General features: G+C 40.6%; 3 protein-coding genes across 3 annotated transcripts in view; 2 read left to right on the forward strand and 1 right to left on the reverse strand.

Moving 5' to 3' along the window:
- The window catches only part of LOC138013420 (gamma-aminobutyric acid receptor subunit beta-2-like), a 12,239-nt gene extending 8,772 nt beyond the window's left edge, over window positions 1-3,467 (forward strand). The window contains exons 8-9 of the mRNA XM_068860502.1: window positions 654-869; window positions 2,240-3,467. Of these exons, the coding sequence (XP_068716603.1) occupies window positions 654-869; window positions 2,240-2,512 (489 nt within the window). The 3' untranslated portion in view covers window positions 2,513-3,467. The remainder of the gene's footprint in view (window positions 1-653; window positions 870-2,239) is intronic.
- A 155-nt stretch (window positions 3,468-3,622) lies between these two features.
- Window positions 3,623-13,775, reverse strand: LOC138013422 (tRNA (adenine(58)-N(1))-methyltransferase catalytic subunit TRMT61A-like). The gene is made up of 10 exons (XM_068860505.1): window positions 13,632-13,775; window positions 12,023-12,130; window positions 11,109-11,271; window positions 10,862-10,964; window positions 9,900-9,997; window positions 9,751-9,809; window positions 9,202-9,289; window positions 5,572-5,651; window positions 4,424-4,501; window positions 3,623-3,999 (listed from the first exon to the last, which is right to left on the reverse strand). Exons 1-10 carry the CDS (start codon window positions 13,689-13,691, stop codon window positions 3,640-3,642), a joined length of 1,197 nt encoding a protein of 398 aa, XP_068716606.1. The 5' UTR covers window positions 13,692-13,775; the 3' UTR covers window positions 3,623-3,639.
- Window positions 13,776-13,859: 84 nt separating this feature from the next.
- LOC138013414 (dynein heavy chain domain-containing protein 1-like) overlaps window positions 13,860-15,000 on the forward strand; it is a 96,189-nt gene continuing 95,048 nt past the window's right edge. Inside the window, exon 1 of the mRNA XM_068860486.1 lies at window positions 13,860-15,000. This exon is cut by the window's right edge and continues 1,157 nt beyond it. Within this exon, the coding sequence (XP_068716587.1) occupies window positions 14,061-15,000 (940 nt within the window). The 5' untranslated portion in view covers window positions 13,860-14,060.

A 15,000-nucleotide genomic window follows, 5' to 3' on the forward strand; every position in this document is an offset into this window, starting at 1 on the left:
CGTAATTAGATGCAGGCCCATTTCATAAAGGTGCAGGTCTTGACATTACAAACTTCTATTGCATTCTAGAACTGTTCTAGTTAGAAGAGCTAGGGATCGTTTGATATTTTAGAACTTTAGAGATTTTAGAAGCCCCAAAAGACCTTACATATTCTAGAGCTTTAGAAATCTTAGACTCACAACATGGACCATAGATATTCTAGAACTTTAGAACTTTTAGAGATTTTAGAACCCCTCTTCTGTTCTAGCATTCTACATCGCGTACTGATTTTAGAGGTTCTAGAGGTTCTTTTAGCCATAGATTTCTAGACTTAGAGACATGCCCTCAGTCTTTTTAAAATAACTCTAAAATAGAAGATAGCTATAGATTAGTTCTATCTTCTAATGGCAATATCTGCACCAGGAGCTGAGAAAGAGATTGAGATAAATGCAGCAAACTGTCCCATTATTTTTGGCCAAGATAGTAGATAAAAATATGGTTGACATCAATCGTTATTTCAGCTTAAAAGCATTTTTTTTTTTAATTGAAGGAAAAATCTTTCGACATAAATTTAACGAGTATATGGAGTCTAAACTCCGAAAGATTAAAAATGAGGCAGACGAGTGAGGTGAGTGAAAGAGGCTCACAACTATCAGTGTCTTTGTTTCTGCAGGTAAATTATGTCAAGACCATCGACACTTATCTTATTGGTTGTTTCCTATTCGTATTTGCGACCTTGGCGGAGTTTTCTCTGGTGCTATTTTTAGCAGCCAGAATGAAACGATATCAACGGACAAAAGAATACAGGAAGGAGAAACGCCGCAAAGAAATTGAGACGGATCTTAGCAAAGCTGGATTATTGAGCAATGAGGAGAACCTTGCTAATGGGGTGAGTGATTTCCTTTTTTTGTATTTGTTGCTGCTGTTAGCCGGCCGGTTCACATCGTATTTTTGGCAGACAATATTTGCATCAATGCACAATAAATGGATGGCGTAGTGAATAAATGGGAAAGAGAGAAATGATTAAAAAGAAGGAAAAGGCATTTTTACCTTATCACTCACCTAAGGGACAGAAAATGAATAACTGAACTAAAAAGAAGACAATGATAACTCCTGAATTCTGCTATCTATAAATCCTCTTGAAATGATGTATTTTAGCGCGCCCCATCTTGCCTCATACCTTTTGAAGCTGCTCTACAGCTGTCTTACAGCTAAGAAATAAGATTGAATTTGCTATACACTTACGTTTCATAACGTCTTTACTCTAAATAAAGTAAAAAAAAAGCGCAATTGCATCTCTCTGATAAATCTGATGAATTTGGCATTCCCTGATCATTTCACCCATGCGAATTCTCTTCGGAAGGCAATTAAAGCGTGCTTTTCATTTTATAAGCACAATAGGGAAGATATCGTTGACGTCACTCATTGTTATTAATGTGCCAACCAGAGCCGCACTGGCTGTCGAGACAAAGAGTATTTTGTTCCTGTGGTTGGCAAATTTGAATAACAAAAGCAACGTTTGTAAACAGATATCTTCCCTATACAATATTCGCGTCCGTATTGTATCGGATATAAAATGTCTCGCCTTCCGCTTTATATCCGATAATGTATTTAGTACATAAAACGAATTAGCCAGTATCAAAAATACCGTAATACTCTTTGTTTGGTCCTCCAAAATTTTGCATTAGCATTGTTTTTATTTTCTCTTGGGACTAACAATGGTCCCAAGAGAAACTGGAAACAATGCCTACGGAGAATTTTGGACGGACAAACAAAGAGTATTATGATATTTTTGATACATGTACGGACTAATACACCTTATTCCAAAATGGCCGCTATTTTAGTAATCTTTTGTTGCATGGATTGCAAATTCTCTATTTTCGAATTCCCCATAATACACTTTGCTTGTCCCCCAAACTTTGCATAAACCACTGTTTTCAAATGCTCTTGGGAATATGCAGTGTCCCTTTTTGGCCTCGTTTAAGGTTAAATATTCTTTTGAATTTTACCTTTGAAAGCGAGGCCAAAAGGGCCAATTTGCAAGGAAACAAATGGATTCTAAAATGGCCGCCATTTTGGAATAAGGTGTATAAACGATCGAATGAACGAATGTATAGGAACGAAAGAGAATCATACACTACGTGAAAACAACAGCGAATGAACAAACAGAAATAGCTATCAGCGGCAAATGTTTAACAGAACGACAGTGCTAACGTTCTATGTAATTGTCATGCGCTTAATTCTTGTTCTGTTTTCTAGCAAACACACAATAGAAAACTACAGAAGATCTGCAGTAACCACTTAGAAATGATGGAATTTGCCGAGCTGGAAGAAGACTTTAAATCCGCGGAAAGAAAGGGGAGCATCTGGCCCAATATGAATGAATTAAGAAAGCGACTTTACAACGAGGACGCCATTCTGGCCGTCGACGAATTTTCCTTAATTTTATTTCCACTCAGCTTTGCTTTGTTCAATTTTGTCTACTGGGTGTATTTCATAAATATGGAAACAGAAGTAGCCTCCCCTTCGTAGGAAAGTCTACTTTTGGGTAAAAAAAAATGAAAGATTGGTTACTGAGTGGGGAAAAAAATCTCTGTCAGACCACAATATACAACCTATGGTGAAATGACCAGGGGCCCGTTTCTCGAAAGTTCCGATTTTTTTTTAATTGTTTAACACAAATATACAATATTAACATGAAGTACCCATAATGAAAGATTACAATCTATAGATTACAGTGGATGATGTTGGACCCGTTTGGCCAAGCTTTAAAAGTAAATTAACCACCCTAGGAAAGATTGGAAGGTAAAGATCGCTCGTAAGTTCGACTCCCGAAAAGGAGCAGTCGGATTTTTTCCGAATATCCCTGAGTTACTATGGTAGCACTTCGTCAGAGCGAACGTCAGCTCTCAAATCTTTCTTGGTGTGGTTAACCAAATTTTCGTATTCATATGACCCTCCAACGGTGTACAAAAGCAAAGAATGTGTTTCAGTGAAAATACCAAGGTTATCGCGTTAGTGTATAGGCTCTAAATAGTTTCCAGGAAATCTCCTTTACTTTGGGGATAGAGCAAACAAGCGCATGGTAACGAGGGCTACAATGATTGACACGACCTCACAAGCTTTAACAGCTTTAAAACTCATCGTGTTTTAATAAAGATTATGTATGATCATTTGAAATCCATTTCTTGAGGACAGGGGAAAAAAAAGCCTTGAATTATCACCGTTAGGGCTCAAAGGAATATTAAGAAGGAAATTGAAGAAGTGAATGTTGTCCTTCCTATTATAGCTCTTCCACTGAGCTATACATGAAGGAGACTCGTCTGTAGAAAAGTAGCGATAGGTCTTAAGTTCGAATCCCGGACTTTTTCCGAGCATCCTCAAGTCTCTATCGATAAAAAGATATAATTCTTCATTAAAATTACACCACCTCCTTCACTATAATTGCAAGGAAATTGTTTACGGTTGAACCCAAAAGATCTCTCCTTTTATAGGAAAGACCACCCTGCCATCTGAGCCTTTCTTAACTCGACGACAAAGAAAGGACTCGAGCCCTCTCTTGCTCGCCCTCTGGCGAGTTTTAGAAAGGCTCTGCTAGCAGGGAAAAGACAGTGGAAAAGACATGTGCATGTAACCAAGTGCTAAGTTCGGTTGAAATTTTATTCGTCTTCTCCTTCATCAAATTTAGATTTGTCGTTCTCACACTGCGCATAAAGAGTTGCAAACGTCAAATATCCCGTATGTCCCGTCATGTCCCTCATAGGTCTGCCAGTCAAAATATTCGTTTTGTTAGCCTTTTGCGACATGACCGCCTTTACATTTCGTACCAGTCCCGTCGAGGGATCCGTATCCGTTGATTCAGTGAAAGGTCTGGGCGAAGATGTTTCCACGCCAACATCGCAGCATTCCACTTCTTCATTTTTGTCAACGAGCTTCTCTTTGTTTAGAATACTTTCTGAAGAGGACAACAGTGCTATGTCATCTGAGGTCGTTTGATTATCTTGTAGATTTGACTTATTCTGTTGATAGAGAAATAAATATTTTATAAATCCTTACATTGTAAGAAGGATCATGCAAGAGAAGAAATGTTGCTGAGGCGTTTGACCAAAATTTTGAGATCCAAATAACTAGAAATTTAAAGGATGTAAAAGAGGCGCCTGCCTCGCCCAAAGTTATCTATCTTGGGTCGCAGCGAGATCCGTGCGTTGTTGTTTTGGCTTGTTGGTGCTGTGGTGAGAGCAATATCATACATGCTCTCCGTTTCTCTCCATGATTCCAGTGACGGATATGACAGTTATGGGTTTGTTCTCTTGTTGGTTTTCTGCTTAAAGGTGACATCTTTTGTCTTATTCTTCATCATGTGATGATGATGATAATCAATAATTTAAAGAACTGAACGCCACAAAACAATGACCTTTGAGGGAAAACACAGATCACCTTTACCGTAACAAACGATTCACTTTCATTCTCCAGTTTTCTCTTGCGAGATGACGAACGTTGTTCAGAAGGTTTCGGCGCATTCTGAAAGAAGAAGTATGGCAATGGACCAGTAGTGTAGCAGCTTCTATTGTTTTTCGGTCAATGGACACTAAAGGAGTTGTCGTGAAACAGACTGTTTTCACAGAAAGAAAAGTAGCATCTCATCAGGTGACTGCAATTTCCATGTACTGGCCTATGTTACTGGGTTATGGATGGATGTCGGTTTTTGGGAAAAGTTCGGCTCCGGTTGAGGGCTATTCCTAAGGGTAATTATAAATTGCGTAAGGCTTATTATCGGCAAGAGAGCTCCTAGACCAGTCTGCTTTCACGGGATTGTGAAGTAGGAGTTATGTCACGAAGTTGAGGTGTTCCGGCGAAATCTTGGTCAATCGCACAGTTCAAGTTGAACTCGAAAATGGTCATTTCACCGACAAAGGTATCGTAACATCAAAAACGAGCGAGTGAGCGAGGGAGTGAGTGTGCGAGCGAGAGAGCGAGTGAGTGAGTGAGCGAGTGAGTGAGCGAGTGAGCGAGTGAGTGAGTGAGTGAGTGAGTGAGTGTAGGAGTGAGCGAGTGAGTGAGTGAGTGAGTGAGTGAGCGAGCGAGCGAGTGAGTGAGCGAGTGAGTTAGTGAGTACATGTAAGTGAGTGAGTGAGTGAGTGAGTGAGTGAGTGAGTGAGTGAGTGAGTATACGTAAGTAAGCGAGTGAGTGAGTTGAAAGACACAACGCGACTTTCAAGTTTTTCGAGATTATTCAAATGCAATGCGCTTCAATCTTTTAGTTTTCATCTTCTTGATCCGTTGTTCGACAGTTTTTAGTGGTTATTGCGATGTTCCGTTCTACGTTCTACTTTTAGCGTGTCATACCGTTTGACACAGCCCCTTTAAAATAACTTGATCTGTAAAAACTTCCTCAACACATACTTAGTAATTGACCAAACAAGGTTGAAGACCGGTAAGAAGAAGAAAATAAAGGAATAAGAGAACGAACACGGCAGAATAAAGAATCGAAAGCGGTCGGACACTCAGGCTATCGAGGATTCAACACGGATGCCTGGTAAACTACCTGTACATTCAAAATCCCCCACAGTTGAAGAGAATAACGTTCTTACATCCGGTCCTAAATACGGAACTTGGAGGGGAACAGTTTTCACTTCAAAAGTTCTAGAAAGGCATTCCATGACGGTGATATCTAGAGAGAGAGGAAAACATAATTTCCATTACAAGAATTAATGAACGTGGTTCCCAAATTATGACTTGGTTTTTGACCATTTGGTGCGTCGGTCGGGAGTACAACATGAACACGAAAATTTGGTTTCATCAAACGATTGATAAAGTGATTTTTTAGATTAGCTGCATACAGTATGAAGATCGATTTATCTGCACTGAGGAATGGACATGAACAGGAGCCCATCACCCGGACCGTGCAACTTACCTATTTTCGTGCAACGGCGTTTTCACAAGTAAGGTTATTTTTAGATTGAATTTCCCGCTAATGAGACTCCCACAGGAGCCCCATGACCAATTACAAGAAATTAAGCTGACGTCATAGGGTCACCGAACTGGAACTGCCTTTGTTTTTTGACCTAATTCGCGGGAAGGGCTAGTCTAAAAATAAACCTACTTGTGAAAACGCCGTTTCACAGACGCTGTATGGAAGTTGCACGCTCCAGATGGGCTCCTGACATGAAATAAAATTTAGAAAGATCACCGCGAATAAATGAGCACCTTACGCTGTAGTGTAACATTGCACCGGCATCGCAGAGCGCACAGGTCATGGATGGGTTCGAATTCCGTTGAAGCCGCGCCTGAATTTCTCAGCTGTCTATAAAGATAGACCTTTTTGTAGATAGGGCGGCCATTTTGATTTCTATTGTTTCGAAAGACATTATGGGATGCTCAGGGGGCGAATTAACATTATTTGCCCCCCTGGGCATCCCATAATAGCTCTTTGAAACAAGAAAAATCAAAATGGCCGCCCTACCTACAAAAAGCCCTATTGTCCAGTTAAGTGCCTCGAGGATCATTTCTCATTTTCGTCTATGACCCGCACTTCAAACAAATACATTTATTTCCGCGAGTCCTTTCACAGGAACACGTTTGAGCGCCCAAAGGTGACCTGCTTCTAAGTGAGTTTCCGGTTTCCGGTTTCCGGGATTGCGTTTTTTGGTTTCCGGTTTCCGGTTTCCGGTTTCCACTTTTAGTGCTGCCCCCATTTTGCTAAAAATGGCAATGAGTCGCTTATTTGCTCAGTTGGTAGAGCATTGCACCGGCATCGCAGAAGTCATGGGTTCGAATCCTGTTGGAGCCAATAGTGTTTCATTGGGCTTCAAACTCGTCCGCGTGACAAGAATGGGGCGATGCAATTAATGAGTTTGAGAAGCCGTTCACAAAATCTCGCTGTAGTGTTTTATCGGCTACGCCTCGTGCTTTTAAACCCGATAAAACACTGCCGCTCGTTTCTTAAACATTACTTTATTAACTCGTTTGACAAAACCAACTTTTCAACCTAATTACAGTACGAACGGTGCAATGTGAATTGCTTGCTTCTAAACCGGAAATCAATAGACTATTCAACCTCGTTTCCAGGGTTTCTTTGCGTAGCGGTCGAGGAGAGACGACAACGACAAAGGAGGAAGAAAAGAGAGACCCTGGGAACGAGGTTGAAGACATTATAAACAACAACAAATTCACTCTTTAGAAATTAATCCCCGAAATGCGCTTGACAAAATAGGGCCGTCACAATACCAAATCAAAGCCAGATTAGAGCTTTTTTCAATTGCAGGCCTCCCAGCCAATTTTTGGAAAATTTGATAGGAAAAATAGACTGTTCCAGTTAAAAATAAAGGAAAATATAGGCATTTTCTGACAAAATATAGGCTCTTTATAGGAGCTAAAATAGCTTTCATAAAATGAATATTAAGCAAAAAAACACACTTTTCTGAGCTGTTAATGTGCTTGGTCAAACTTGTCAAACAGTAACATTTGTTAAAGAGGGACTAGAACGTTATTTGATGGCAAAATTTAAAACAAAAATAGTATTTAAAATTGCTTTTGTTGCAGAGGTTGTGTTTTGAATAAATTCTGTAATTTTTCTCATTTCTAGTCCCACGAGAAGACCTTGAAATTTGCGATTACTTTTTCATCCACCATTGTTTTGTTGTCTCTTGTTTGCCACTCATGAAACAATAAGTATGTGACGTCAGTTACTCAATCACAACCAGCACTTGGTGGTTTAAGTTTGTTGCGTATAAACTGACGTCACGTCTTTTGAAACTGGCGGTCGGTTTGGCGACAACCCATCAATGGCGGACAAAGGAGCGATTGCAAATTTCAACTGTTTCTTGAGGGAACCCAGATTAACAAAAATGCATAGAGTTTACTATTGTTGCTAATAAACAGTTTTGATTTTGTTAATTCACAACAAAAATTGCTTCAAAGTGGAAAATACAGATATCAAGCATGAATATGCCTGCATGCACTCTTTTTAATGAACAAAACAAAGGACCAAGCCTCCTGAGTATTATCACATGATCTGTATTGGGAAAACAAAATGTACAAGCCGAAAAGGTCTATCCTTGGTTTTCATCCACGTGATGAGATGGCCATGTTGGTGTACAAAACAATAGAAAATTGTTCCACAAGTTTTGCATAATAATAGAGTCAAATTCCCAAAAGACATTTTACAGCATTGTTCTGTACACCAACATGGCCACCGTGACGTCGGATGAAAACCCCCAATTGAGTGTCGTAAGAGAAATTCCAAAGTAATTACTTTGACCAATCACGGCTACGGGCAGGTTCAATCAGCACAACAAACCGATCCAGATTCTTAGCAAATCCGTGTAAGTTACTCAAAGCGCGGGAAAAATCGCGCGCGCAAGTTGCGATTGGTTTTGATTTTCCTTTTCATTGGTTGATTATTAAGCTGGCGTGACATTTTTAAACCAATCACTAAGCGTAGCAATTGCAGTCGCGTAATCATACTTCTGACAATCATTTGAAAACTGCTCTAAGGGAGCTGCTACACTAACCTACCCGGAAACCCTCTCTCTGATTAGAAAAGATATTTCGGATGACTAAAACTGACCAACTGTCCAACATGCCGAGAAATGAACCTAATTTTTTGATATCCAACAGCAAGTGTCCGGGATCCCCGGTAAGTTTACTGTAAGCATTTGCTACCTTTATCTAAGAATAAGCAGTTCTCAAAAGAAGCGGTTAATCCGGTCGTGCGAGACGGGCGACCAGTTTTTTGTAAAATAAAAAGCTTGATTGCACAAGGAAAAAAATTACGAACAACCCAGCCAAAAATAGAAAACGCGCCACCCGGCGTCTTACTTTTCGGCTTTCTATTGTCAATGACCGATAGCAGTTGGCTTCCAAATGAGCAACCAAAGATTTATTAGGGCAACCAAATTCACGGTTTTGCCGGGTTGCCTCAGGCTTGAGAAAACTGGAGCAACATGGACTTTTTTAATTTCGAGCACTGAATAAGGGAAGTGTTCGCGTCATTTTCCGGTGAAGGACAAATACAGATGTTTATCTTAAAGTTTACTTGACAAGCAGAGTTCAGTCACCGTTTATTTACGGCCTAAGTTGTCTGGATTCCTGGACGTGAATCATTGTAAAGTTGAAGAGAAGTACAGGGCGGCACTTCGTGTCGCTTATCAAAATCGGTGTGCATCGAATCAGAAATATTTCTGGACATATCTGCGATACGTGACATATTTACAATGTACCTCGAAATCCACAAGATCTTAACGCTTCACAAGTCTTTTGCACTTGTTCAATACAAGGCGAAAACGAGCAGAGCCTTCCACCCTCTGACTGAAAGAGAAAGAAGCCAGAATGTTTTAGCATTCTGGTCTGTATTCCGACACACGAATATCATGGAGCTTAAGCATGTGCGTTTTAAGACGTGGACGGCAACCGGAAGTGAGCTGTTTTCCCTTTTAACCTGCCTTCACACAACAACATTTACATTGCCAAGTATCTTTTCTCCATTAGAGATGATTAGTATAAAAGTCTGGGAGACGCCACGTTCTCTTTCAGTTGCCGTCCGCATCTCAAAAACGCGCATGCTTAAGCTCCCCATTAACGAATTTAGTGGCGCTAATTAACATTGGTATGCATCTATTAGTACGTGCATTTCTGGAAATATACAATCCAACCTCTTTCCCAGGGTATTTCATCTCCCCTCCTCTCCCCTCCACTCCCCACCCCTCTCGAAAGATCCTAGAAACGAGGTTGTATACATCTGTACAATCTTGAAAGTAACAGTGACTCACTTTGAGAGCTTCTTCACTGGACTGTATTGCATCCCATGGTCCGGGTAAATCAAGGAACACTGCAAAAAAACACGTGCGAAATTAAATACTTTGTACTACATGTAGGATAATAGATAGTACAATTGTACACATTCTATCAGTTTAACAACCTGCATCAGCAACTTGACTGAGACCAAATCCTTCTTTACAGACGTCGCGGCAGGTCACAGTCACAAGGTCACCGATTCCATGGCTCTCAAATTCTTTCCTTTGAAGTGTTACAGAGAAGTGAACGGATTAGTAATGAGTAGTACACTAATAGTAGGCTGACTGACCAGCTGGATGAATGAATGAATGTATAAAAGTATTAAACAAATAAACACAAATAAACTAGTGATGAACTAAGGAACAAACTGCATTGTATGGTACAGGTGTAGTTAGGGTGCTGGCCTTGAGATCCAGGGCTCAAGACCTGTTGTTTTACTCTGAGGTTTCACTGATCATGTTTCATTGGCCATGAAAAGCCCCGATGGGGAGTGGTCAGTTGAGTATGTACATGTATTGTATTGGGTTTCATAATAGCCACTGACAGTTGACAAAAAGTATCATTTCCTTCTCTCAAAGAGGTCGTCCACTCCCACTTCCCCCTAAATTGAAGTAATAATATAAAGATTCTTTTAAAGCTAAACTAAAATTAAATTAGAAAAATGATGTAAACCATTTATCAAAAGCCTTCTATGTAGGAAACATCGATAGATTGGACCAATGTCCATTCTTGTCCAAAGTACTTGTAATTGCGACTCTTTTTATCTATGAAATTAATTATGTATAAAGCAGCTTGTACATGTAGATAATGTCCTTTGTTCTTCTCAAACCAGTTGCTTACTGTGAAGTTTCCTGAAACACAAGGAAACAAACCGAAAAAAAAAAAATCCATTGCACTAGAAAATGATAACTGGACTTTAATTATTTTCCAGGATTAATTTGAGGACTACCAGCATGGCAGCAGTTTCTTTGTTTTCACAACCCAACATATCCTCCTCCACATCATGATGTAGATAACCTCTCATCCAGTGCTGGGTAAAGATCAACTTAGACACAAGAATGTAGCAACATGAATTATCATCCACACCTTGCTATTTCTGCTCGTTCTGCATGGAATTCAAATGTGTGAAGATGACCAGATGGAGCAATGGTTCGGATTAAAGAATGCGACATGGATCCACTTCCTGTCCCTGCCAATACATGCATGTGATAACTTGTATTATACAAATGTAACATGTACGCTTATTCATTTGTAATCAAACTGAGATCAAAATGACACCTACATACACACAATCTACATGTATGATTCTAAACCATGTATATGTAATGCTTACCTGATTCAATGACAATGGATCCAGGTTTGAGTGCCAGTTTCAGTATGACCATGCTGATATCAGTTGTGTAAAGAATCTGTGTTCTGTGCCGAAGGTTTACTGTCCACAGCTCAGGCGTTGGGTGGAGAAGATAGACCCAACCCTTTCTATTTTGTGAGAACATCTGAAAAATGAAGACAACAAAACTATTTATTTATTTATTACGTAATAAAGAAAAGAATAAATAATACATGGCACTGCTTAAAGGTGTGGGAGGCGTGGTGGCCTCATGGTTAGTGTGCTCGACTCCGGATCGAGTGGTCCGGGTTCGGGGCCTGGCCGGGGACATTGCGTTGTGTTCTTGGGCAAGACACTTTACTCTCACGGTGCCTCTCTCCACCCAGGTGTATAATTGGGTACCGGCGTAATGCTGGGGGTAACCCTGCGATGGACTAGTATCCCATCCAGGGGGGAGTATAAATACTCCTAGTCGCTTAATGCTACTGAAACCGGAGATAAGCGCCGGCCTGATGGGCCTTCTGGCTCGTAAGCAGTGACTTACCTCTTAAAGGTGCTGTTACACTGTGAAATGTTTCATGCAACTTGTTTCACAATGTTTTGGCGACACTGTGGCATGACAAGTTGAACAAAACATTTCACAGTCACTGTGTAACATACCCTGGCATAAATCGTGGCGAGACAAGTTGCAAGAGCCATTGCCGAAAGTAGAATTAGGTTCTACTTTTCTTGCAACTTGTCTCGCAATGATTTCGGCCGTTGCAGGGTTGGTTACACTGTGAAATGTTTCATGCAAACTGTCCCGCCACATTGTCGCCAAAACATTGTGAGACAAGTTGCATGAAACATTTCACAGTGTACCAGCGCCTTAAGAATCATCTGTCATAATAGTGCTACCATTTAAACAGATTCCAGACCTTTGTTCCAAACCTCCTTCCAATCATGTCTGCATGAGGTAATGCACCATATTTTGTTTGATGAACTTTTCCTGGTGTTACTGTGATAGCTTGCATTGCATTGTGTCCCTTCAAATACGAAATACAGGGGTTAGATTGGCTATGTTTTATACAAGAAGGATAAAATTGAGTACAAGAATTTTGGTTTGACTTGACAGACAAGAGAAACTTCTTGTACAGTACATGTACCAGAAACCGTAAACAGTCAAAACAAAGACTTGAGCCTCTTCAACAAGTATTCCAAGGGGTATTGGCCAACACATGATCTGACTCTAGCCTACTGATAATACGGGACTTCCTAGCTAGCAACATGCAAACATAACATGTCACAAAACTTTGGACAATAACTTAAGAAAGGCTTTTGCTGCTAATTCTGTAAATTAAGAGCCTGTTAAAGCCAAACCACCAAGCAAAAAGAAGAAGCAGAGGACATGACCATTGCATTAGCTCACAAAATTATGCATAAAAAGGGTGACAACAAAATTAATATTGTTGCAATAATGACTGTTTTACATGCAACTTTGAGGAAATGCACTACCAACTACATGAAGGTGTGTCCTATTACCAAGCTCATCTCTTCTGACCAACAAATAATACATTAAAGGAAATGCATGTGTGGTAATGCATAGGACACAAATGAAGTCACGACATGTCACAGTCACAAGGTCGCCGATTCCATGGCTCTCAAATTCTTTTCACTCTACAGAGTAAGGCCAGATGCCCATGTTTTTCAACTTAGGCCATCCTTTTCCCCTTTTTTTTTGCTCCGTTTAGCATTGTCGGGCCAACCCAAATTTTCAGTGGTTGATCCTTTTTCCCATGTTGTCTTAATTTTACAACAACATCAACCAACTTTTCCGGCATATTGATTTTGGGTTCATGTCTTGTTGTTTTCCAGGCAGGAGGCAGTGTGGCCCAGTGGTTAGGGCGCTTGCCTTGAGATCCGGAGATCCCGGGTTCAAGACCCGCTCTGACCACTCGTTGAATTTGATCCTGGTAGTCCCTGGTTCAACTTTCCCGCTGCACTTGTAAATAGCCAACTGGTTAGCCTCCGGCCAGTTGGGATTCTTAACAGTTGTTGTTGTTCTGTTCCGTCGTTTCGTTGCGTTTCATTGGCCCTTAAAAGCCCCTATGGGGAGCGGTCAATTAAGTATGTATTGTATTGTATTGTATAGGCTCTGCAGCTATGATCCTGGCACAGCAGGCCTCCGATTCCCCCATTGTGATTTTTTATTATTATTATATTTCAATCCGACCGACCAACCCAATATCAGGAAACGCATTCGACGCTAAACGAAAAAAAAAAAAAAGGGATGGCCTTACAAGTGGTTGCAGCAGGGCTGGGACACTTTTCTTCAAAGAAGGTGAAAAAAAAGTTCAAACCTTTGGCCGCCTTCTCCAAAGGTACCAACAAAATCCCACTAAATTTCATTTTTCAAAGGATTTCCACCAAAAAATGGGTTTGGGGGGAGGGGGATGGGGTGATAGGATACAATAATTATTATTTCAAAGAATGAACCGTCTCTATATAAAACCTCACAAATAACAGTACAAAACAAATCACACTTACTAGAAAGAGGATCACAGTGTCTCCCTCTGAAATTTTCTCGTTGTATGCAGAAAAGCTCATGAGGCTATCGTTGTCGCTACAGATAGGTTAAGAAGAAAATTTGTTTAAAATTTCAAGTCTCTCAAAATGGCGGCTTTTCATTTCGATCCGCTGACTTCGTGTTCCGACTGTGCATAGAAACGCTCGCGTTTAATGCTGGGAATTTTAAACAGTTGCTAGCGCGAAAAAGGTACACAACATTATAAACATGGAAGCCGAATTTAACTTCTGCTGGATTATTGACGGGATTTCTGGACTTTAGCGGGAGATTTAAAATGTATATGCCTTAACAAAGCTACTTTTAGTATTATGGAGCAGGAAACGAACTTTGGTGGAAACGTTGGTGGAAAATGACGCGCAGTAGTTTGAATACTATAAAGTTAAGTTAAAATGTCACGTCAGATAATAAATGAAACCGATGTGGCCTTTTCGCAGCCAAAACTTCCAGCCATTGGAGAATCGAGAAGCTTGGTTTCACAGCCTGATCTCACAACTTTTGATGGTTCCAATCCTGTGAAAAACCACGAAAATCCGATGTTTTTGCGACCAAAGAGCGATGAAGTTCTGAATAATGATGATGTTCAACTGTTGCTCCAGCAGGTTACACGAGTCTTTGTCAGCGCTTTGCAGCAAAACTCGTACAAGTCTTGGTCTCATCTTTGCGAAATATTGGATATTGTCAAGCCTTATGTACATTTCTTGGCTGGATTTCCGCAAATCGTTCACTATGTGAAGCGTGCTTGTCAAATGATCGAAGAAAGCGATGACGAGATTGAACTGAAATTTGTGCTACATAAACTTTCAGCTGTTTTTCCAACTGAGTTTTCACTTGCCCAGGAAGGTATTAGACCAACCCACCCTCCATTTCCATCCGGATCTGGGGAAGAAAGCCTCTTTACCCCAAGAAACCATCACTCGGTCGGTACTAAGGGGGTGCGGGTTCCCCGTGGGGATTCATTGTTTCCTGGTGGGAGGACTTACGTCTTCGATAAGTCAGATGGAGATATGAGGGGTTTTGGACCTAAGCCATTGTGTCTGGAAGATCTGAAGAGATGTCTTCCTAGAGTTGTGCGAGAGATAGCAATGAGAGAAGCAACTCTGGGTGGATCTTTGGGAACGACTGTGCTCGCGCTTGATACTGATTTGCCACAAACACGGGTACCCACTCCACCATTAACACCTAAAAGACCCTCTAGCTTTCCTGGGAATAAAATTCCAAAGGTGGAAGCTGGGCAGGTGTCGCAAATTAGTGAGACAAGGAAAGCTCGTGTGCCAAAGACAGGCCGAGAAGTAGTGGAGGAGTTTGTAAAAGGGAGTTTCCTTGGAGAAG

Source organism: Montipora foliosa, chromosome 8, assembly GCF_036669935.1.
Source record: "Montipora foliosa isolate CH-2021 chromosome 8, ASM3666993v2, whole genome shotgun sequence".
NCBI classification, from domain to species: domain Eukaryota; kingdom Metazoa; phylum Cnidaria; class Anthozoa; order Scleractinia; family Acroporidae; genus Montipora; species Montipora foliosa.